Source organism: Plecotus auritus, assembly GCF_963455305.1.
Source record: "Plecotus auritus genome assembly, chromosome: 9".
Taxonomy (NCBI): Eukaryota; Metazoa; Chordata; class Mammalia; order Chiroptera; family Vespertilionidae; genus Plecotus; species Plecotus auritus.
In genome coordinates, this window is record NC_137783.1 from 134,145,991 (window position 1) to 134,170,861 (window position 24,871).

At 36.8% G+C, this 24,871-nt stretch overlaps 1 protein-coding gene across 1 annotated transcript in view; it reads right to left on the reverse strand.

Moving 5' to 3' along the window:
* CCDC73 (coiled-coil domain containing 73) overlaps positions 1–24,871 on the reverse strand; it is a gene marked incomplete at both ends in the record, with an annotated part of 77,602 nt that overhangs the window by 45,002 nt on the left and 7,729 nt on the right. Inside the window, 4 exons of the mRNA XM_080640677.1 lie at positions 655–690; positions 4,164–4,235; positions 7,512–7,583; positions 17,070–17,222. Coding sequence (XP_080496803.1) covers positions 655–690; positions 4,164–4,235; positions 7,512–7,583; positions 17,070–17,222 — 333 coding nt within the window. The remainder of the gene's footprint in view (positions 1–654; positions 691–4,163; positions 4,236–7,511; positions 7,584–17,069; positions 17,223–24,871) is intronic.

The window sequence follows — 24,871 nt, forward strand, 5'->3', positions numbered from 1 at the left end:
GTTGTTTGGTTGTTCTGATCAGTCTATTTGCTTATTACCCTTTTATTATATAGGATTAACAAGATACAGGTACTTTTATCTTATAAATTTAAGGATATGGGAGAATGTTTAAAAGAAGGTCTTTAGCTAAAAATAACAAACTATAAATTATTAATATTATATGTGATATGTTCATTGACATACTCAAAACATGTATTAACTATTAGACAGCAAAGGAAAATGTTTCATGCCAGATGAATTTCTAGGACTGTTTTGAGTTGTGTCCTCTTTTCCAGTTGGTTGGCACCCATATGACAATCATTTTAATGTTTTTTAAAGAAGGTAATTACATTAAAAAGCACTAAAAATATTACACTTAATTGCAGTAGAGTGGAAATAGCATTAATTTGGGGCTGCAGAGATCTGGGTTCTAGTCCCAACTTTACCACTTCAAAATGGCATATTGAACTTCAGCAAATCTTGCTAGATCTCAATGTTCTCAATTGCAAAATAACAGTGGTCAAGTAAGACGATTCTCTTGGGTCCTTTCTGTGTCTAAGATTTTCAGCAATTAACAGTTCACATTAGTGTATTACTAGTGCTCCTTTCCATTATGGGGAACAATTGATACTTAAATACATTTAACCATGCTTTAAATTATTAAAAAATTAATACCTTTTCTTCTTCCAAGGCACACATCTTCATTTGCAACTACAAACAATTATAAAGATTAAAATATAGGTAAGTAAACTGTTAACAGTGATTTACACAGTGAGATTATAGATATATTTTACATGATTATTGTTAGAACTTGATATAATGTGAATATGCTACTTATACAATGAATGAGAAAATAAATAATAAAAAATATGAGTGAAAGGAAAAAGCCAGTCAAAAAAGGAAATGAATTAGAGACAACAATCATTCCTGAAAGTTTAGTTATGCCCTCCAGAAGTTTTTTCTTAAATATTTCAGTAATTTGCTATCTACTCATAAATAATAACATAACATTTTCTAAGGGCACACTGTTATGAAATAAATACCATTTGTATTAGCACTGACAATATTTCCTAAAAATTTGAAAAATGCATGCAATAGTCTAATAAACAATGACTTTTTAAAACAGGAAAACTAAAATAAACTTGCCAAAGAAAACTAGTTAAATATTCCAAGCACTGCAAGGATATTAGGCAAAGTTGTGTCGTAGCAATATCTTTACTGATACAACTCCTAGGGCAAAGGAAACTAAGGAGAAAATAAACAAATGGGACTATCTATCTATCTATACATAGATATATAAGCCTAAGTGACTGAACGACCCGTTGACCGGTCGCTATGATGTGCACTGACCACCAGGGGGCAAACTCTCAACGCAGGAGCTGCCCCCTGGTGGTCAGTGCACTCCCACAGTGGGAGTGCCACTCAGCTGACCGGCCCACCAGCCCGGGCGGCAGCCACTCACTCCCTCAGTAGTCCTGCAGGTCGAATCTCTGGAGAACAGGCCAGACACTGACGGACCTGTGCCGCCAGCACAATCCCTACAGCACCGCCGGCCTTCTGGAAGTTGGCCTTAGGCACTGCAGCCGCTTTCCCTCCCGAGATGCTCCGCAAGGAAAGAAATGATATAAAAGCGGCCGCCAAGTGGCTCCCAACAACCTGCATGAACATCAGTGGGACAGATCTGGATCCTGGGCCAGCAAGGGCATTTCACCACCCGCCTGGAGGGCCGATCGCATCCTGGGCCTCCCTCCACCCCCCTTGGGACAGGTGCCAGATGTAGGTCTCATGGCTGGCGAGTGCCACTGCACACACCGCTGCAATGGCACCAGCCCACGGCAGGTGCAGCACGGCCGGGATGAGCGGGAGCGGCAGGCAGGAGCGGCAGCATTGGACTGCCGGTTTTGGCCCAATCCCTGCAGGCCTTCCCGAGGGACCCCACCCGTGCACAAATTTGTGCACTGGGCTGGTAGTATCAAAATAAAAAGCTCCTGCACAGCTAAAGAAACCACCAACAAAACAACAAAAAAGCCCACTGCATGGGAGAACATATTAGCCAATGTTATATCTAATAAGGGCCTAATCTGCAAAATCTATAGGGAACTCATACATCTTAACAAAAGGAAGATAAACAATCCAATCAAAAAATGGGCAAAGGACTTAAATAGTCACTTTTCAAAAGAGGACATACAGAAGGCCAAGAGACATATGAAAACATGCTCAAAGTCACTAATCATCCAAGATATGCAAATCAAAACGACAATGAGATACCATCCCAAACCTGTCAGAATGGCTATCATCAACAAATCAACTAATGACAAGTGCTGGCGAGGATGTGGAGAAAAAGGAACCCTTGTGCACTGCTGGTGGGAATGCAGAATGGTGCATTCACTGTGGAAAACAGTATGAAGTTTCCTCAAAAAATTAAAAATGGAACTCCAATTTGACCTAGTAATCCCACTTCTAGGAATATATCCCAAGAAATCAGAAACATCAATCAGAAAGGACATATGCACTCCCTATGTCCATAGCAGCACAATTTAAAATAGCTGAAATTTGGAAACAGCCTAAGTTCCCATCAGCAGATGAGTAGACTAAAAAACAGTGGTACATCTACACAATGGAATATTACGCTGCTGTAAAAAAGAACGCTTACCATTTGCAACAGCATGGATGGACATGGAGAGCATTATGCTAAGCGAAATAAGTCAGAGAAAAATAAGCATCACATGATCTCACTCATTTGTGGAATATAATGAACAACATAAACTGATAAAATTAGAGACAGAGAAGCATTGAACAGACTGTCAAACTTCAGAGGGAAGGCAGGGGAGGGTGTGTGTGGGGGTGGGTAAGAGATCAAAGGACTTGTATGTCTGCATATAAACACAACCAATGGACACAGAGAGTAGGGAAGTGAGACAATGTGCTGGGGCAGGGGTGGCCGGAGAGAGGTCAATGGGGGAAAAAGAAGACATATGTAATGCTAGCTATATGTAATACTTTAAACATTAAAGAATTAAAAAAAAAGAAATGAAATTTTTCTTTGGAATTTCTCCATCTAATTTTCTATATGCCTCGTTACATTCTAGAATCCTTAAAAAAGAAAGGGGGGGGGGGGAAGAAAACAAAATAAAAAGAATCCCAGGGCACTCTCTCCTCTATTCTTCAGATACCTGGATATCCTTATCTAGCTCAAAGTCCCTTGTGATATCAGAGATAAAGACTTGCTCTCCTAAAGAAGACTATGCTATACATTTGGCTTCTGCTTCCTTACCCTTCAATTAAAACTCCCATAACTTTGATGAGGCCAATATCAGACTAAAAGAAAGTTTATCATTTGCTTAAATAAATCTATGCTAAAGTATAAATTACCAATGACTTTAACCCACTAGTGATTTACAGTGTGTAGGTTTATTTCTTTTTATACATTTGTTTTTCTAAACACACACACACCTATATGGAGATGAAGACAAAAAAGGGGGGGTGGAATGAATTTTTTAAAAAGTCATGTTGGAAAGGCTATAAGAAAAAACACTTCCAGAGGATATTTTTCAGGAACATATTTCTTACACTTACATTTTCTAACTAGGGACTGAAGAGAGAAATTTGAGCTTGTAAAGAAGAGCTATAGAATTCAAAATAACAAAGGAGTTGTTATTCAGTTCTTTAAAAATCTTTTTCTTTTCCTGTTTTTCTATTTTTCTACTAGTCTTACTTAGTTGCTGATGGTTAATATTTATGGAGGCTTCAGTACATGATAATCACATCCCCTCATCTTTTACATCTCTCTACTTGCATCTCTGCTTTTCATTAGTGATACAATTCTAGCTAGGGTAAAGAAGTAATGTTGAAAGGGTTAAGATCCTAGGATACTCTAATTAAACAGAGGAAGGGGAGAAGGGAGAGAAAAAGAACACCCACATCATTAACCTAATTTATTTAGAACAGATGAAAACACATCTACAAGAAAATCGTTTTCCCAATTTCTCTCCAAAACTAACTCATTCTACCACATTATACTCTTCATTATCAGTTATGATTTAAAATAACCTTATTCATTTCCTGCTTCCAATAATACTTTTTTTGTGTGAGTCTTCAGTGTGTATGGAGAACAGCTTACAATATTCATAAAGGGGAGATGTTATATGTAATACTATAGTGTCTGTCTATCCTTTTGAAATTACCTGCTTTTTAAAAACTGCCATTGCTTCTTCGTGTTGCTTTGTTAATGTTTCCTTTTGATTCTGAAGAGTTTCCTATTTTAAAAAATGATAAAAAGACATAAATTCTAGCAACTCTTTCAGTTTAAACTTTAATTGGTTTCACTATGCAAATAAAAGTTAAATATATTTGTTGCATATATAATTTCATGCTCCTGAAATGCAATTTTAAACCAATCTTATGATTTTTTAATTGTCATGGAATAATCATACAATTACTTTGCTTCCAGTTGCTTCTTTATGATAAAATACATTGTTTATTAAAATTCAAACTCTAAACAAAGCTTGCTGCAAAGCTTTCTTCAAGAAAATATCTTCCATCAAAAGTTATTAACATTCCTTGTACACAAGCAGACTCTAGTCTTAGAGTTTCCAAATAAAACAATTTTATGATCTAGGCACAAATGTTCATATAGCAACATATGATTCTTTAAATGCATTGAAATACTACTAAATTTTTACAAAACCAAAACTATCACAGGGCATTTAAAATTTTTTTATTTTATTTTTCAGTTACAGTTTACATTCAATACTATTTTGTGTTACTTTCAGCTGCACAGTTTAATGGTTAGAGTCCAGCCTTGGGCAAACTACGGCTCGCGGGCCGGATCCGGCTGTTCTATCCGGTTCTCTTGCTCTCCCCTCCGCTCCTTTACTTTGAATTTATATTAGTTCACACAAACACTCCATCCATGCTTTTGTTCCGGCCCTCCGGTCCAGTTTAAGAACCCATTGTGGCCCTCGAGTCAAAAAGTTTGCCCACCCCTGGGTTAGACAATCATGTATTTTACAAAGTGTTCCCCCTGCTATTTCAAGTACCCATCTGGCACTGGACATAGTTATTACAATATTATTGACAATATTCCCTATGCTGTACTTTACATCCCTGTGACTATTTTGTAACTACCATTTTGTATTTCTTAATCCTTTCGCCTTTTCCTCCCAACCCCCCAACTCCCCTCCCCTCTGGCTACCATTAGTCTGTTCTCTGTATCTATGAGTCTGTTTCAATTTGGTTTGTTTGTTTATTCTGTCCTTTAGATTCCACTAAGTGAAATCATACTGTATTTGCCTTTCTCTGATTGGCTTATTTCATTTAGCATTAATACTCTCTATATCCATCCATGCTGTCACAAATGTTAGGATTTCATTCTTTTTTATGGCTGAATAATATTCCATGGTATATATGTACCACCACTTTTTTATCCACTCATCTACTGATGGGCACTTGGGCTGCTTCCACAGTCTGGCAATTGTAAATAATCCTATATAATAAAAGGCTAACATGCAAATCGACCGAACCGCAGAACGACTGATCACTATGATATGCACTGACCACCAGGGGGCAGACTCTCAATGTAAAAGCTGCCCCCTTGTGGTCAGTGCACTCCCACAGCGGGAACACCAGTCAGCCAGAAGCCAGGCGCACAGCTGGTGAGCACAGTTGGTGAGTGCGGCAGCGGTGGTGGGAGCCTCTCCTGCCTCCGAAGCAGCGCTAAGGATGTCCGACTGCAGCTTGGGGAGTGGGCTTAAGCCAGCAGTCGGACATCCCCCGAGGGCTCCTGGACTGCGAGAGGGCGCAGGCCAGGCTGAGGGACCCCCACACTGGGCCTCTAGTGCTGCAGTGAACATAAGGGTGCACGTATTCTTTCAACTTAAAGTTTTTGGTTTCTTTGGACACATACTCAGAAGTGAAATCACTGGATTATAAGGCAATTCCACTTTAAATGTTTTGAGGATCCTCCATACTGCTTACCACATTAGCTGCACCAACCTGCATTCCCTTTTCTTCACATCCTCACCAACACTTGTTTGTTGATTTACTGAGGATAGCCATTCTGACAGGTGTGAGGTGATACCTCATTGTGGCTTTAGTTTGCATTTCTCTGATGATTAGTAACACTGAGCATCTTTTCATACGTATCTTGGCCAACTGTTTGCCCTCTTCGGAGAAGTGTCTGTTTGGGTCCTTTACCCATTTTTTAAATGGATTGTTTGTTTTTATGGTGTCAAGTTGTATAAGTTCTTTATATATTTTGGATATTAACCCCTCATCTACTGTACTATGGCAAATATCTTCTCCCATTCACTAGGTTGTCTTTTCATTGTCGATGGTTTCCTTTGCTGTGTAAAAACTTTTAGTCTGATGCAGTCCCATTTGTTTATTTTTTCTTTTGTTCCCCTTATCAAAGGAGATATAGCAGAAAAAATATTGCTAAGAGAAATGTCAGAGATTTTACTCTACCACAGGGCATTTTTGAAAAAAATCCACATATATGATTCCATTTCTTTTTTTCCCCTCCCCTCCCTACCCTTTTTGGTAGAAGTTCTATGTTCTGTCCTTCAGATTCAAGATAACTTCATATTTTTCTTCTATTTTTATCAAATAATCCTCATAATTTAAAACTATTAGGCCTAAATGTAGCAACCACTTTCAAATATTTCTGTTATCTGACTCCATATCTCTTAATATATGTTGATTAAACAATGTAAAAATTTATGTATTGATCTCCTATTATGATTGTTTAGGTTTCTTGTACAATCATTAACCTACACCTCCTCCCTCTATTCTTCCAACAGTTATATAAAAATTGTGGCTAAGTTAATAGTATTTTTACTACTCTATGTAATTTTTATTCAATGCAGTCATATAAGTATATCACAATTACATTTCTATTCTCACACAACTTTTATTTCTCCAGAAGTTAGCAATTGCTTTAAAATATTTTAATTCTCATAACTAATTTTTAATAATTACCTTTTGTCACTTGAATTCTGATTCTAGTATGTTACCTCCTGTTCCTATTTCAATATTGCCAAATAGTGAGAAAGGCTATCATAATTAATCTTTCAATATTTAGTGGTTAAAATTACCTTGGTGCAAAGGCACAAGAAGCATTATTAAAATGCTTTTAATATAGATAAGTCTAGAGAGAAAATAAAATCTAATATTCTTTTAAAAATTTGATTATAGTATGTAACAACAACCTAGGAACACATGTACAGTTCTGAGGTTTCACTTCTTAAAAAATATTTTGACTCCTCTAAAACATACAATATATTTCTCAGATGTGAAATAGTTCACAGTTTTCAGCATTATACTCAGTATTATTTTTAGTTATTTTCTTATCAGAAAGCCTGAATAAAAATTACTCTCAATTTTCTGGAAGCCCAAATGTTAACAGTTTTAGTGGGAACTTTAATACTCTGAATTTGTTTAGAAAATTTAAAAATTAACTTTGCAATTAAAGATTAGAATACATTTAAAAACAATTGCTAAGAATGCTAATCTGAGAAAAAAAATATACTCACATTTTGCCATTTAAGTTCTTGTGTCTCCACAATAATTTTACCAATCTGCTCTTCATATTGAATTTCTGCTTCCTACATCAAAAAGAAGAAAGATGCTAGGAAAATTAGGACCTTAAATCTTCCAGTTTTAGCTCTTACAACAAGAAAAAAGCTGGACAAATTGCAAATTTGCTTACCTGAGACATAAACTACTGAGTACTGATAAGAAACCTCAGCTAAAAGAACTTAATAAACTGCTAAAGGCAGAATGTGGGCTAGTGTAAGATTGTGAGTCCCCTGAGAGGCCCCAAAGGAAGTTTATACCTTCTACCAGGTTTTTTTTGTTTGTTTGTTTTTTAAGAAACCCACTGTACTTACAGGGAAGGATGGGGAAAATCCTGAGAAAGCTTTCTCTGGTGGTACTGGCTTGGGAGAAGAAGAGCAATTATAAGTCACCTTCTCTATTTCCCCTCCAGACCAAAAACCTTAATCTGTTGGGGAAAGAAGAAGAAAAAAAAACACCACAAAACAACAACAGCACTACAGCTAAGGACACTAGTGGAACTAACCCAGGGGAAGTGCACTAACAGCCACAACTGAAAACTCTACCTTCCTTATCTCCCCTAAGGAACAAAAGTCTAATCTACAGAGGGAAGGGCAATAAAAACTGCAGCACCACAGCACCTGCAGAAACCCACTGCAGGTAGGAGCAGAAGGCTAGGAAAATAAAACAGCTCTAGGAGGAGCAGGAATACATGCTAAGTTCAGCATTAAATATGAGGGAGGGATCAAAACTCTTGTGAAGACCCCACCATGACAATCAGCCTTAATAAGAACATCAGAGAATGCCCTGTTCTCCCTGCTACTATAATCACCCCACTAACAAGAAGAGCAGCAAAGACAGACTCTTTATCTGGGAAGCAGCACAAAGGAAAGGCCCAAAGCCAGACAGGAAGCAGTTATGTAGAAAACCCCTCTGATTCTGTTTAAAATAATGTAATACTCCAGAATTAGTCCACACCATAACACAAGGTATCACTAGAGAAATCTAAAGCTTCCGTTGAAAACTTCAACAGGCAGACTTGAAAACTGCCTGGTTGAGTATTGAAGGTGTGCCATACACACATTGCCCTTCTGCAAAGACTGGGAGGTGTGTGCTTTTTCCCTTTGGCCCAATGTATTTAAGGAAATCTCTGTCAAACAAAGCTGATAATTAAGCTAAAAAAGCACAATGATGACTTCAATAGCTATATATTACAAAAACTGCAGCCTTTACAAAATTATTTCAGAAACGTCAAAAACAAAAAATGACAAGCAGGAATCTTGGTGGGAGAGAAAACTGATTTCTAAGGTTGCCACATATTCAAAAGGGTCATGTCTAGTTTTAAACAAAATATTACAAGGCGTGGAAAAAACAACAGGAAAGTGTGATCCATACAGAGGAAAGAAATGAATAGGAACTGTCCTTGAGCAATTACAGATGATGAACTTACTAGACAAAGACTTTAAATGAACAATTTTAACTATGCTCAGGGAGTTAAAGAAACCATATACAAAAATACTGCAGCCATTAAAAAGTTCATAAGGAATGCTAGGAATAAGGTCATGCTCTTAAATTTGACAAGTTACAGAAATACACCAATTCTTCAAAAACCATAAAACTACCAAACCTCAACCAAGATGATATAGACAATCTAAATAGCTCTACAACCATTAAGTTAATAGCTCCTAAAAAAAAAAGTTTCCAGGACAGATGGTTTCACTGAAGAACTCTACCAAACATTTCAAGATAAATTAACACTATGTTCACACAGACTCTTCCAGAAAAATACAACAGGAATAGACTGCAACTCATTTTTTGAGACCTGTTTACTGTGATACCAAAACCAAACAAAGATAATACAAAAAAATTAAACTAAGACCAATATCTCTGAGTTTTGACAAAAAGAAATCCTCAATACCATATTAGCAAGTGAAATCCAACAATGTATAAAAAATTATACACCATGATCAAGTAGAATGTTTTTAAAATGATTTTTATTAATTTCAGAGAGATGAAAGGAGAGGGAGAGAGGAATAGAGACATCAATGATAAGAATCCCTGGTCAGCACTTTTTGATTAATTTAATATTAGGTTTAATTTTATGAGGTGAGTATTCTTTTCATTGCCATTTTATAGATGAAGAAACTGGGTTAGCAAGAGGATAAGGAACTTGCCTAAAGTCACATACTAGGTAAACCTAGATGATCTGTCTCCAGAGTCTCCTTAACATGCATTATATTACCTTTAAAATACCGTGGGTTCTGTAGAACAATATGGATTATGATATATGTATCATATATGTTCCTTTCCTTCAAACACTTCAGAATTTAATCTTTCTATTCCACAAAAGTTAGAAAACCACCCTAAATCATATTAACTATTTTAACATGTAAGTATATTCTGATTGTTTGGTAGAACATGTCAAAAAAACAAAACAACTAGAAATATTTGTTGAATGGAAAAACAGAATTTTAAGAATTACTGTAAATGTTCTAATATTAATATTTTTCTATTTTAGAAATCACTGTAATAGATTAAGTTGACTAATATGAAAACAGTAGTTTAAATACTACTTAGGAAAGAGGTTTTAAAAATATGAACTTTTAGGCTCTCCCTATATATTAGATTTGTTCATCTAGAATACTTTGTAGCTAATCAAACCAAGAAACTATCTGAAAGAGTGATTAGTATTTTATTAGATAACATAAGAAACTGAATTGGGCAATTTTGTAGGAGGTGGATTATGAGTTTGAAAAAGAGAATAAAAGTACCCAGTTATAGTTTTGGCTGCTTGGACATGTGCCTGCTGTACATACTATGTCCCTAAATCTGTTCAGGGTCAAGAATTAAAGAGGTCTGACCAATACATAGCCCATCTTGTAAAACTACAGCCTGAAGCAAGCACTTTTTAAAAAGCATGACACTTTCTAAAGGTTATAAAGAGTAAATAAACCATCAAATTACTCCTCTTTTATTGTTTTTATAAAACACTTAAATCCTTGTAGTCCTAAGGCAGCTAATAAAAAATAAACACTTTTAAGGTTCGATATTCTTGGATACTTTATTGAAGTTACAGATGGGATTTTCTCACCAAATTTAATATTTTTTATTCATTAACAATTTAATAAGAATTTTTATTAATAACTTTTGAAAGCTGCTTGAAGAATGCATGGAAAATAAAAAGTTCAAAAAAAGTAAATAATTTTTAATAGAAAGCATGAAGTAAATTTTAAATCCTAATATAGTAGAAGTATATTATAATGTTACTTTCAGCAATGTGAATAACACCCATTGTATCAGCTTTCCATGTAATATAAACAAATACATTTTATAAATCATTATAATCACAGAGATGTATGATTCCACTGATAGCATAACTAATTTTATGGGACACTGAAGTGCTGCTTTACCACATATTATACCATTAATTGCCCAGTTTTCTTTCACAATTTCCTTAGCAAATCATTGCTATTCTAGAATACCCAAATTTCCATTGGCTTTTATTTGTTGCTAATGTAAAATTCCAAGATTTACTTCTGTTTAGATATTTAATAAATTTAAAATATCCTTTCTCTGAACTCCCATAATGGTTTCGTCATAATCCATAATACACACTATATGAGAGTATAGTGATTGATTTGTATGGTATGTTTTGACTATTAAAATTTAAATTCTCTTAGAGCAAGACTGAGTAGTTTTTCAAAGGTTATCAAAAATGCATATTTTAAAGTTTGAAAGTTCTGTGATAGAAGTCTTTCATTCCCATTGTATAGATAATCTAGCTTAAAAATACTTAAAAATCTGGTTTATAAACTTTCAATCCACTACCAATATTTAGGATCTAATAGATTTTACATTCAAGTCTTTTTTAAAAATATATTTTTATTTATTTCAGAGAGGAAGGGAGAAGAAGAGAGAGAGAGAGATAGAAACATCAATGATGAGAATCATTGGTTGGTTGCCTCTGGCACGCTCCACACTAGGGATTGAACCTGCAATCTGGGCATGTGCCCTGACTGGGAATCAAACAGTGACCTCCTGGTTCAAAGGTCAACGATCAACGAACTGAGCCACGCCAGTGGGGCTACATTAAAGTCTTCAATAATTGGAAGAGCTAACAGTACAGGGCCCATTTTTTTTTTTCTATAATGGCAACAATTTTCTGAAGCTGAATCAGAGATAGGTTGAACTGAAGACATAGGTACTCCAGTTCAATACAATTCCTACCCTATTCCCATCATATGCCACTACCTGAATCCAAAGGAAGTTGAATTTGTGACCCTTCTGCTATTGTTCATCCCTACTCATCAGTTATTCTGTCTACCTATCAGATAAGGGAATTTACCAGAAATGGTGTCTAACTTCTAAAAAGCAAACATTATAAATTCAATATAAACTTTTTTGTTGATTCAGATTGTTTATCTGTAGGTAATTATAATTTAAAATTCTTTTCCCCCAATAAAGTATTATAATTACCAAATTAGATCCATAATGGAAAAAATGAGTAAAGTCCCCTCTCTCTTTGCTAATTCCAACATAGGTAAGTAGTAAAATGTAGTTCAATTGAGTAATAAATCTCTTTCTTTGACTTTATTACCTATTGTGCTTACTTCTTTGAAGAAACTTTACTATCTAACCCTGTACAATATTGATCAATTTTATGTTAACTGCATTATTCATTCTAGTTAACTTATCCTATCTAATAAAAGAGTAATATTCAAATTAACCATCACTCCACTACACCCACAAGCCATGCCCACAAGCCACACCCACAATCCAATCAGGAGCAAGTATGCAAATTAACCCAACCAAGATGGCTGCGGCCACAGAGAGAGCAGGAGGGAGGCTTGGGTTTCCCTGGCGATGGAGGAAGCCAAGCTTTCCGCACACCCTGGCTGGCCCAGGCCTCCAGTCTAGGCTACAAAGTTTCAATTATAGAAGATAAATAAATCCCAACAGAAATGGCTGCCACGACGGAGCGAACAGAAGGCTTGGCTCCGCTCCAGGCTACAAAGTTTCAATTGTAGAAGATAAATAAATCCCAGATACCAGGGCCTCCACTTGGGTTGCCGGGGGGCATGGCCTGCCTGCAATCACCACAGGCCCCTCACCCAGGCCGCTCCATGCCCCAAGGGAACCCACACCCTGATCCAGGACACCCTTCAGGGCAAACCAGCTGGCCCCCAACCCGTGTACCAGGCCTCTATCCTATCTAATAAAAGAGTAATATGCAGATTGACCATCACTCCAACACACAAGATGGCTGCCCCCATGTGGTCAAAGATCCTGCCCCCATGTGGACACAAGATGGCCACCACAAGATGGCCAGCAAGGGAGGGCAGTTGAGAGGGACCAGGCCTGCAAGGGAGGGCAGTTGGGGGCGATCAAGCCTGCTGGGGAGGGCAGTTAGGGGTAACCAAGCTGGCAGAGGAGGGAAGTTGGGGGCAACCAGGCCTGCAGGGAAAGGCAGTTGGAAGGGACCCAGGCCTGTAGGGGAGAGCAGTTGGGGGGGGAACAGGCCTGCAGGGGAGGGTAGTTAAGGGTGACCAGGCCTGCAGGGGAGGGCAGTTGTGGGGGGACACAGGCCTCCAGGAAAGAGCAGTTGGGGGAAAACAGGCTGGCAGGCGAGCAGTTAGGCATCAATCAGGCTGGCAGGGGAGTGGTTAGGGGGTGATCAGGCTGGCAGGCAGAAGTGGTTAGGGGCAATCAGGAAGGCAGGCAGGCAAGCAGTTGGGAGCCAGTAGTCCTGAATTGTGAGAGGGATGTCCACCTGCCCGTTTAGGCCCAATCCCAGTGGGATTGGGCCTAAACGGGCAGTCAGGCATCCCTCGAGGAGTCCCAGATTGGAGAGAGTGCAGGCTGGGCTGAGGGACAACCCCCCCCCCCCCGCTGTGCACGAATTTCGTGCACCGGGCCTCTAGTTAAATATATATTAATGAAAGAACATTAGACAAGGAGCAGAGAGATCAGAGCATCAGTCTCGTAAAATTCTCTGCATTTTAGGTTGGACTAGAAGCTATCTCAGGCCACTTCCACCTCTAAAATTCTACAATTTCATGAACCTGCAAAAAGACTGATTATTTAGAATACATCTCTAAGATCATACAGAGAATGAAAGCAAAAAGAGATGATTCTGACAATTGCTATTTACCCATTCACTAGGGGCTAAGAAAGTGAGGCAGTTCTACCAGCAGTCTTCTGAGGATTGACTTAGTGTTCAGGACCCACCAAAGAAGAGGGGTTTTGGAAAATATCCCAGGATTTTAGTTGGAAGTCCAAATAGCTACACTCTTAGAGGGTGGAAATAAACTAGCCCTTACAAAAATGGAAACTGAGCCTCCAGTGACCTCAATCTCTGATAGGTAATCAGTGGTCAGCAAACTGCGGCTCGCGAGCCGCCATGGTTTGCCACTCTGTTGACTAATGAGTTTGCCGACCACTGGGTAAGATGATCTGCCCATCCTTACAGAAGCAAAGTAAACCTCTCTAGAGGAAGATAGCATGCAAAGCCTCAAATTTTCTTTGCAATTTTTCATGCACAAAGTAATTTAATCAAAATTCACCCTACATCTCAGAAAATAAGGTCAAATAACAAGAAATCATGAAAGAAAAAACAGATAATAGAAATGGATCTACAAGTCCAGATATCAGACGTTATAGCCATAGACATTAAGATATATGAAATAATATGCTCAAAAATATATAATAAAATGAATTTCAGCAGAGAATTGAAAATTACAAAAGAACCAAAAAGAAAATTTAGAAATACAAGAAATAAAATTAAGAACTCAATAGCTTGACTTTATCAGCCGATTAAATAAATGGAAGAGAATATTAGTGAACTAAAAGGACAGAAGAAAATAACCACACTAAAACATGAACAGAAAAAGGAAAACATAGACAAAAAATCAGTAATATAGGAGATGTGAACAAGATTAACAAAGTTGGCTAAATTCATATTCCTAGAACACTACACCCAAGAAATAGAGAACACACATTATTTTCAAGTTCATCTATGTTGGAATATTTACCAAAATTGATTATATGCTTGACTAGAAAGCAAAGCTCCACAAATACTAAGTGACTGAAATCATATAGAGTATATTATCTGATACAGTAGAATCATGCTAGAAATCGTTTTTTTTTAAAGTTAACAAAAATAAAATTCTCAAATATTTGTAAAAGCAGTAATACACTTCTAAATAACTCATGGGTTCAAAAAGAAATTCCAATGAAAATTAGAAAATAATTTGAACTGAATGATAATGAAGATAAAATATGTAAAAATTGTGTGACCCAGCTAAAACCATGCTGAGAGAGATTTACAGATTTAAATAGTTTGTTAGAAAAACAAAGTTAAAATTAATTAACTAAATACCCATCTCCAAAACTTCAAAACAAAAAGAACAGGAAATTAAGTAAAATAAAGAATAAAGCTAAAAGAGATCAATAAAATAAATACACAATAGAATCAGAAAAACCAAATTTAATTTCTTGACAATACTAACACAACTGATAAACCCTTGGAGAGAATGATCCAAAATTCCTACTCATTCATAACATCTTGTATATCATCATATCTGGCCACCATCTTTTCATTAAGGAAGGATAATCTCTATTCCAAAGACCATAAAATTATTTCTTATATCTTCTAGTATTTGTATATTTTTTCTTTACACTTTATATTTGTATGTGAATTATGTATGAATTGTCCAAGTGCCATGTATTGACTTCCTTCTTTTCCCCCATTGGATTTATTATTTTACTGATCTATTTGTTCCTGCAACAATATCACATTTTTAATTATTACAGTACTAGAGGCCCAGTGCATGAAATTTGTGCACTCGGGGGCGAGGATGGGGAGGGTGTCCCTCAGCCCGGCCTGCGCCCTCTTGCAGCCCGGGAACCCTGCAATCGATTGCACCGCAGAGGAAGGCCCCACCCACCCACTACAGCACTGCCGCTGGTTAGCCTGGGCCTCCCTCTGCAGGATGAGCATGGGGCGATGGTGGGGCCCCCAACCAATCGCATCATACCCACTTTGGCTGGCCTGGCGCCAGTGCGTGTCATAGCGTGGTCGTCTGGAAGGTCGTTCTGCTGTTTGGCCATTCGGTCGATTTGCATATTATGCTTTTATTATTATAGATTGCAGAAGCCTTTAATATCTGATAGAGCAAGTAGCAATTTTTTTTTATTTTCTAACTATACTCATACATATGACTTATAACATTGTATTAGTTAAGGTATATAACATAATTTGTGTATATATTAATACATTTTCTTATAGATATAACTTTAGAATCATTCTGCCAAATTCTAAAAAACATCTCACTGGTTTTTTATTGGCATAGCACTAAATTGTTGAATCCTATCTTGGTCTGTTCAGGCTGCTACAATAAAATGCCATAGACTAGGTGACTTATAAACAACACAAACTTGTTTCTCATGGTTCTGGAGACTGGAAGTATGAAATCAGGGTGCCTACATGGTCAGGTTCTGTGTCTGGTGAGAGCAGCTTCTCAGTTCATAACTTCACGCAGCAAAAAGGGCTAGAGCTCTGTTGGGCCTCATGACCTAATTACCTCCCAAAGCCCCACCTTCCAATTCCATCATACTGGAAATTAGGTTTCAACATATGTATATTGGGGGGACACAAACATTCTGACCATAGCAGATCCTTTGAAGTAACCTCTAGAAATGAAAATGTAATCCTTAAAATTAAAAACTCTCATCAAGGTTAGATAGCAGAAAAAAAAAAAACATTTGAAAAGACAATTAGGAAACAACAAAATGAATTACACATGCAATAAATGAAAAAATACAAAAACTATAAAAGAGTTAAGAGTCATAACAGATAGAATGATATGATCCAATATACTACCTAAGGGGAGTTCCAGAACAAGGTAATAGAAGAAAAGAAATAAGGGAAGGCAACACTCGAAAAGATCACAGCTAAAAATTTTCCTACAAAAGGAGTCCCAAGAAACATTGAACAGCTTTGAACAATATCGATCTCCTGCTAAAATTTTTATACTAGATGTCTCTTTCCTAAAAATTTCAGTTATCACTTTAAAACTAAGAATATTTTATTTTTTGAACTCAGAATACTTATTATATACATTTATTTTGTCAATTATGTGTTATCTTGTTTCATCATTTAATCATTTCATAGGTACCTAACTCATAACTTTAACAAAAAAATGTAATCTTCTAAAGAATAGTTTTTTTAATCATCTACAGTGTCTAACTATAGTGCTATCTATGCATTCCAAAGTATTCAACAAATATTAGCTGATTTATCAAGTATTTAACAATCTGAAAATCTACTATATTTTTTGCTTTGGTTTATAAATTCTTATTTCCCATTCCCTGATGCCAACTAAGTTTATCCTTTTCTCTTTTACTTCATTATTTGGACTGTATTTCTTCTTTCTAAATAAGAGCTTATTTTGTTAGATCTTCTTTTTTCTTAAACCAAAAATTAAACTGGACAAATCCAGTTATCTATTAAAATAGCACTTTAAAAAGGTACTTACCCTTCGCATACGTAATTCTTCTAATGCTTCCAGTAAACTAGTTCTGAAATCTAATAGCTGAATAGAAAACAATGTCTCTGAAGAACTTTGAAGAGCAAAGGTAGATGATGATGAGTCAATTTTAAAATCGTTCTCCATGTTGACATTTATTTTCTGTAATGTAAAAAAAAAAAAGCATTTTTCTAGGTTTTCAAGTAAAAACACAGTTACCATAAAAATGTAACAACCGGTATCCCATAATTCTCCAGGGCTAATAGTGAATAAGTTTTGTCATTACTCCTACTCTGATCTTCATACACAAAGCACTTAGCAAAACAATGACTGAATTTCGTTTCTCTATGGCTGATATTTTCTGTTACTCTAGTACCCTCGAGGACTAAATCTCCTGCCCCTCCCATTCGTCTCCTAAAGGCTGGGTTCCTAACGTAGCAGGCAAGGTTTGGCCCTTCACTAATTGTTTTACACCAAGCCTGAGATAAACATTGTGCCTCCTACTAGAGGCAACCAATCAATGTTTCTCTCTCAGAAAGAAACTGGAGGAAAATAAATCATTTTCAGAATCAATCTTCCCAGAACTACAAAAAATATGGGTTTGCAAAGAGCTCATTAAGGGCTGAACCAAGACACATCATGGTGAAATAATGTAACACTAGAGGAAATGGAAAGGATTCTATAAGCTTTAAGAAAGGGAAAAAAATAATTTCCATACAAAGGACTAAGAATTACATTAGCGTTTTCAATATCTACAATAAAAATTAGGGTTTGTTTTAGGAGCCCATATACAATGAAAACTAGAATAAAGAAGCTAAGCCTTCAAAATTAGGGGAAAAGATTACCCAATGGAATTTTCCAGCCATGCAAAAATGTGAAGGTAAAAGGTATTTTCAGACATGCAGTGTCCAAACCAATTTATCTTCCATGCATCCTTTCTCAGGAAGCTACTTAAAAATTTCTCCAAGAAAGAGAAAAGTATGGGATGCAGGGGATCCTACACAAGAGAGGAAAAGGATCCTAGAACTGTGAAGGGGGATACAAAGATGACACTGGTACAGCAAACCTTGAGATCAACCAGTCCAAATGGAAGTTGTTTAGTACACTCTGGTAAAAAGTTCATCAATAGGATGAGATTAACAGATTACCAACTGTTTTTAAATTAATAATAAGAGGTCCGTATATCTGGGAAAAGTATGAGGCTGAGTTAGTAATGAATACATTAAAAGTCATCAATAGGGGGGAAAAAAGACAAATGGGGGGGGTATTGTATAGGTAAGGAAAAAATAATCATAGCACACTCCAAAGGTTCAGCTGTGAATAGCATTTATTCGATCATAAATTACTTATAAAATCAAGATTATGAAATAACTATATGATGAGGATAGTATGTGAAGGGGGAAGAATTAGAGCAAAGGTGAAAGAAAAGTTAAATCTTCATTTGCCATTATGGAAAGTCATTAGAAAATGACTAAAACTGGAAAATCAAGATGTAGCAATGATAAGCACATTATTATTTAGAGATACGGAAGCAAATGTCTGAAGAATCAGCTAAAATACTTCAAAGTAGTTGCTCTAGAGAAAGTAAGTTGCAGGGGATATTACTGTTTTTCTGAACAAAATTTGTAAAAAAATTAGTAATTATTTACATTGTGTGTACATAACTTTGATAAAAAATACTAAACTAAAAAATTAGGATTCAAATTTATATAAGCATCATGGTTAAAAGTATAACAATATAAATACCATCAGAAAAAAATATCGAAAGGAAATACACCAAATTGTTAACTGTAATTGTCTTTCAGTGATCAAAAGTATGTGATGTTGCCAAAACCGGTTTGGCTCAGTGGATAGAGCATCGGCCTGCGGACTCAAAGGTCCCAGGTTCGATTCCGGTCAAGGGCATGTAACTTGGTTGCGGGCACATCCCCAGTGGGAGGTGTGCAAGAGGCGGCTGATCGATGTTTCTCTCTCATCGATGTTTCTGACTATCTATCCCTCTTCCTTCCTCTCTGTAAAAAATCAATAAAATATATTTAAAAAAAAAAAAGTATGTGATGTTTTCCCCTTCATTCTCCTTTTCTATAAAGTACATATAAGTTCTATAATGAAGGAAAGCACTTTATTGCATATATTTTAAATTGGTACAGAATTATTTCAGTTGAGAACCCATAGAGAGATATGAAATCAGTTTAGTTGCAAGCAGCATTTCTTATCATGAAAGAGAATAAAACAGATTAGAATATATCAATAATATTCACATGTAGTAAACTTCATAAAACTTGTTTTAATTATATGTAAATGTAAATACATGTATATATACTGGATCACAATGTGAAATGTACTTCTTACTATGGGTCAAAGTGCAAAAAAGTTTTTAAAACGCTATTACAAGCAAGCTTGATAAAGTCAGAAATGAACCAGTTTTGTGGTAAATATAGTTTTATGTGCTTCTGAAAAAGATATATGTATATCTGTAGATTCCTATAACAGAATCCAAAACATGTGGATTCAAATTCTATCTCCTCTTACTGGCTGTGTGACTTCCCTAGAGTTTAGTTTCCTCATCTGAATAACAGAGACAATGACACTTATTTCACTGTGTGAGGATTAAATGAGGTAATGTATTTAAGTCTTGGTTTATCACAAAGGTTTAATAGCCAGTGACTACGCATCAAATGGTTATGGGTTTGATTCTGGTCATAGGTTGCAGGTTCAATTCTGGGCCCCAGTCAGGGTAGGTGCAGGAGGCAATACGATAGATGTGTCTCTCTCACATCAATGTTTCTCTCTCTTCTCTCTCCTTCCCCCACTTCCGCTCTCTAAAAAAAAAAAAAGAAAAAAAAATCAATAGAAAAAAATATCCTCCAGTGAGGATTAACAAAATAAAAAAGAAAGAAATGAGGATGATTACATGTACAAAATATGCCTTTTACTCTTAACAAATCAAAATACTCTAATATTTCAATGCTATTATTATAAGTATCTCCAAAAATGCATATGCCTTCCCATATTTTGAATCACAACTTGAATAGTTGAACAATGATTCCATACAGGAAAGTAGTCATTACTGGCCGGGTAGCTCAGTTGGTTAGAGCATCATCCCAATACACCAAGGTTGGGGGTTAGATCCCCAGTCAGGGCGCACAAAAGTAACCAATGAATGCATAAATAAGTGGAACAACAACTCGATGTTTCTCTCTCTCTCTGAAAAATCAATCAATAAAAAATTTTTAAGTATATGAAAAAGCTTTCTTTATTTAAAAAAAAATCCTGACTATCTTTATTTTTAACACTTGGCTTCTAAGTGTTACTAAAAAAATCTTCTTGTAAGTAGTTCATTTATTTATAGTAATTTATAATACTAAATTTATTGTTGATAATACAATTATTTATAACAAATATTACAGTTATAATAAATACATTCTATTTATAATCACTTAATTGTTTATAATATTTCATTATAAAATATACATTTGAAAAATACATTTATTATAAAATGAATAAAGCATTATAAATATATTACAAAATGATTAAAACATTACCTCAGCATTCACCATATTACTGACTCTATTTTACAGTATTGCTATTTTTCTTTTAAAAAGCTTTATTTTAAGCACGTAATAAAAATCTATCTTTTACCACAATTAAAAGCCAGAAAGGCTTTTAAATCTTTGAAAGTATTTATTAAAAAATTACATCTTAAATACTCTGCAGTGGAAAGTAAGTTAGTCTATAATCCTGATAGGGGTCAGAGTAATAACACAAAATGGACAAATTACACTGTCATTCTACTTAAATTATTTAAGTTATTTAATTTGACCTGTAGACAGTCTCTTGTCTTCTCATCATGCCTGACTATTAAGTGGGAGGTCTTCATTCATGATGATCCTTTAATAGAAGCAAAGCTTTCTCCATTTAACCCATGCTGTTATCAATCATGTACAGGGATAAATGAGCCTGTAAGATTTTGCCAGTATCACAAATGACACTGTGACCTGAGGCCAGCATCTTTATTTGCTTCTCCAGTGATTCACTTCAGCAGATATTAACCAATTTTATAATCCATGAAAGGCAAAATTAAAGGACACCATCCATAAAACAGAATAATTCCTATCAGCAACAAAGTGATGTGTGTATTATCTTATAAATTATATGACCATATAGTGTGGTAATGTAATGAAGTAAAGATGGTAATAATCAAATGCCTAGGGCAAACGCTAATATGCATTTAATCACACAGCATGAAGCCGTTTGTCACTACAGTTGAATGCATGTGTACATAAAATACATGAGTCACGTCCTTATTGTTATACTATAACAGCATCAATTTCACACTATCATTTCACATAATAACGACTGTGAGCTTTGACATTAGCTAAAACATTAATAGAGTGTAAACAAAATCAACAATAGCTTTACAAATACCAAAAAATTGATTTTTCAGTAACTAAAATATTTTCCCCCAAAATTCTTTGTTAAAAAGCTATAACTTCCAAGTTACCTTTTTTTAATAGCCCCTAAGTTGGTATCATCATATTGCCTTTATTCTCAGGAATACTCTTAATACTTAAACTAAATGCTATCTCAGTCTTATAAGCATATCTCCTTCATAAGTAATTATAAATATAAAATTTAGATGTGAAATACAGGTGACAATTGTCACAAAAAGTGAAAACTGTATATATATATGCATATATACATGTTATATATATAAAAGCTAGTGTGTATATATATATTTGAAGAGACAGTGTGTAAATATATTTTAAAAGTATTATATGTATACACCTAGTGTATGTATATTTCTTTAAAAGACTGAGAAAAAATTACCAAAGCATGACTCATATTCTATCTTGTATAAGCAATAGTTGTGTTAACCATTATATTGTAAGTTCCTTGATTAGTGCCAAATCTCATTCACTTTTATATCCTCACACTGCCCAATACAATAATTTACAAAAGTCAGGCACTCAGTGTTTCTCACACTGCATGTTGCACTGTATTTAACAGACCACTTGGATCCTTTGGAAAGGTGGAGAGTAGGATACTGGGAAACTGAGTCAAATAAAGTTGCATATGCAATCAGAGTGTTTCCTGTATCTGTGATAAACAAACTTTGATAGGTATCACAACACTAGAAAAGGCCTAGAGAAGAACAATTATATAATGAGGAAAAATGGAAAAGCATCCACATACAAATTTTTAAAATGACTTTTTATATACAGACTAGAGGCCTGAAGCACAAAATTCGTGCAAGAGGCTTGGCCCTCGCAGCCTCAGCTGCCCCAGCCAGCCCTTGCAGCCCCAGCTTCATCCAGAAGGTCGTCCAGACGGCTGTTCAGTCTAATTAGCATATTAACTCTTTATTATATAGGACTAGAGGCCTGGTGCATTAAATTCATGCACGGGTAGAGTCCATAGGCCTGGCCAGCGATCAGGGCCAATCTGTGTGGTGACTGGTGGGGCAATCGGGGGGCCCCCGCTGGCACCTGCATTGGCCAGCCTGGCGCCGCCTGCTTGCCGGCACCGCCCCCTGCTGCTGCTGGTCCCTCCGTGGGGCGAGCAGCGGGGCAAATGGGGGGCCCCCACCGGCACCTGCCTTGGAGGCAACCGGTGGAGTGATAAGGGGGCAGCGCCCACTCACTGGCCAGCCCTGCCCTCAGATTTCCCCACCACAGCCACCGGTCACCTCCCTCTGTGGGAGGCAACAATTGGTGGGGCAATCACCCGCTCACCAGCCACCCCAACCCCTGCCCTCGCCGGCAAGCCCTGCCCCCAGCTGCTGCCGCTGCTGGTCACCTCCTCCTGCAGGGTGACCAGTGGGGTGATCGGGGGGCTCACGCTGGCACCTGCCTTGGCTTGCCTGGGGCCTGCATGCTGGGGACAGCTCCTGTATTGAGCGTCTGCCCCCTGGTGGTCAGTGCGCATCATAGCAACCAGTCATTCCACCGCTCGTTCTGCCGTTCGGTCAATTTGCATATTAGGCTTTTATTATATCTATATATAATAAAAGGCTAATATGCAAAGTGTCCCCTCAGAAGTTTGACCGGAGAGCAGGAGTTCGATTGCTAGCTATGACATGTGTTGACCACCAGAGGGCGGTGTGGAACAAAGGAAGGCCCTGGCCAGCAGCCAGAAGGAAGGCCCCGGCTGGCAGCTGGAAGGCCCCATTAGCCCCGATTGTCGGCCAGGCCTAGGGACCCTACCCGTGCATGAATTTCATGCACTGGGCCTCTAGTAGGCTAATAAAAAAGAGTGACATAATTCAATAAATCTCTGTTCAAGAAACTACAGGTGATACATATTTGAGTCAGTGGTGTTTATCTTCAAAGTCTGTAAAAGTGAATAAAGCATTTATTCAAATAAGTGTAACCCCAGACATGATAACACTAAGCATGATATAAAACACACCACACCCTGGATGGTGTGGCTCAATTGGTTGAGCTTTGTCCCATGTACTGAGAGGTCACTGGTTCTATTCCCAGTAAGGGCACATGCCCAGAAGAGGGCTTGTAGAAAGTAACCAATTGATGTTGTCTCGATGTTTTTCTTTCTCTATGCCTCTCACTTCTTTTCTCTCTCTCTCTCAAGTCAATAAAAACACATTTTTTTAAAAAAAAGGCACCATAGATTAAAAAGGGGGCTCTAAGTGTTTAGAGAGTTCAAAGTACACAGTGCCAGAGCCTCATTTATGTTACCTATAAAATAAGATGCTAAACTAAGTTTAAATTTTTATTTGTTAATTTGGAAATAACCTCATTAACCAAAATAGTTATAAGTGCAATAGCAAACTGGAGTAAATGGTATAGGGCTACTTGTAGCAGTGTAATTATGATCTAATTAACCTATGGAGAAGAATTCTTGGGCTATTGAGGAATTCAAGAAATAGTTCAAAGGGAAATGGAATTTGGCAGAAGGGTAACATGGTAGTTCTTACTGACACAAATTGATCTGGAATGTAAAAGGGAGATCCATGAGCAGTTCTCACAAAATGAGATATGAAATGAGATATAGGTAGTAGTTTAAGGTTATAAATAATCAAGGAAAGGTTAGGGGATAGGAGAAAAATGGAAACATTTCACATCTTACAGAAAGAAGCCAGTAAAGATCAAGTGATTAAATATGAAAAGAGGGAAAACTGAAGAAATGAGGTCTTGGAGTTAGGTAGAGGAGAAACACATTGTTGAATGATTAACCTTAGGAAAAAAAGAAAAGAACACACTCTTTTCTTTCTTAGGAAATAGAGTGAAGAATTATGTGATAGGGTCAAGGTACAAAGATTGTTGAGGTTCCAGAAGGGAATAGAATATTATAAAACCAAGTGCAAATCTGATCTTGTTAAATAAATTTCAAAATACCAGAACTAAGGGGAGTTTTAAAGTCTGAAAATATTAATGTAAATAAAGAAAACAAAAAGTTTTCATACATTCAATAAAGAGTTGTTGGCCCTTCTATATTCAAAAACGTAATGATTTAAAAAACAACAACAACACAGAGAACTTGTGCTCAAGGAACTGTGGTAGAGAGAGATACAAATACATAAAGGTAAGTATAATACAACTAGAGGCCCAGTGCAAAAATTCGTGCACAGGTGGGGTCCGGCCAGTCGCCCTGATCAGGACCATTTGGGCCAGGCCAGCCAGGGGGAGGGGCACAGGAGGTTGGCCAGCTGGCTCTGCCCCCAATCAGGGTTGGGCCAGCCGGGGGTGGGGAGGCCTGCGGGTGGTTGGCTGGCCAGCCCCACCCACTGGTCAAACTCCTGGTCGAGGGGACAATTTGCATTTTAGCCTTTTATTATATAGGATGTGCAG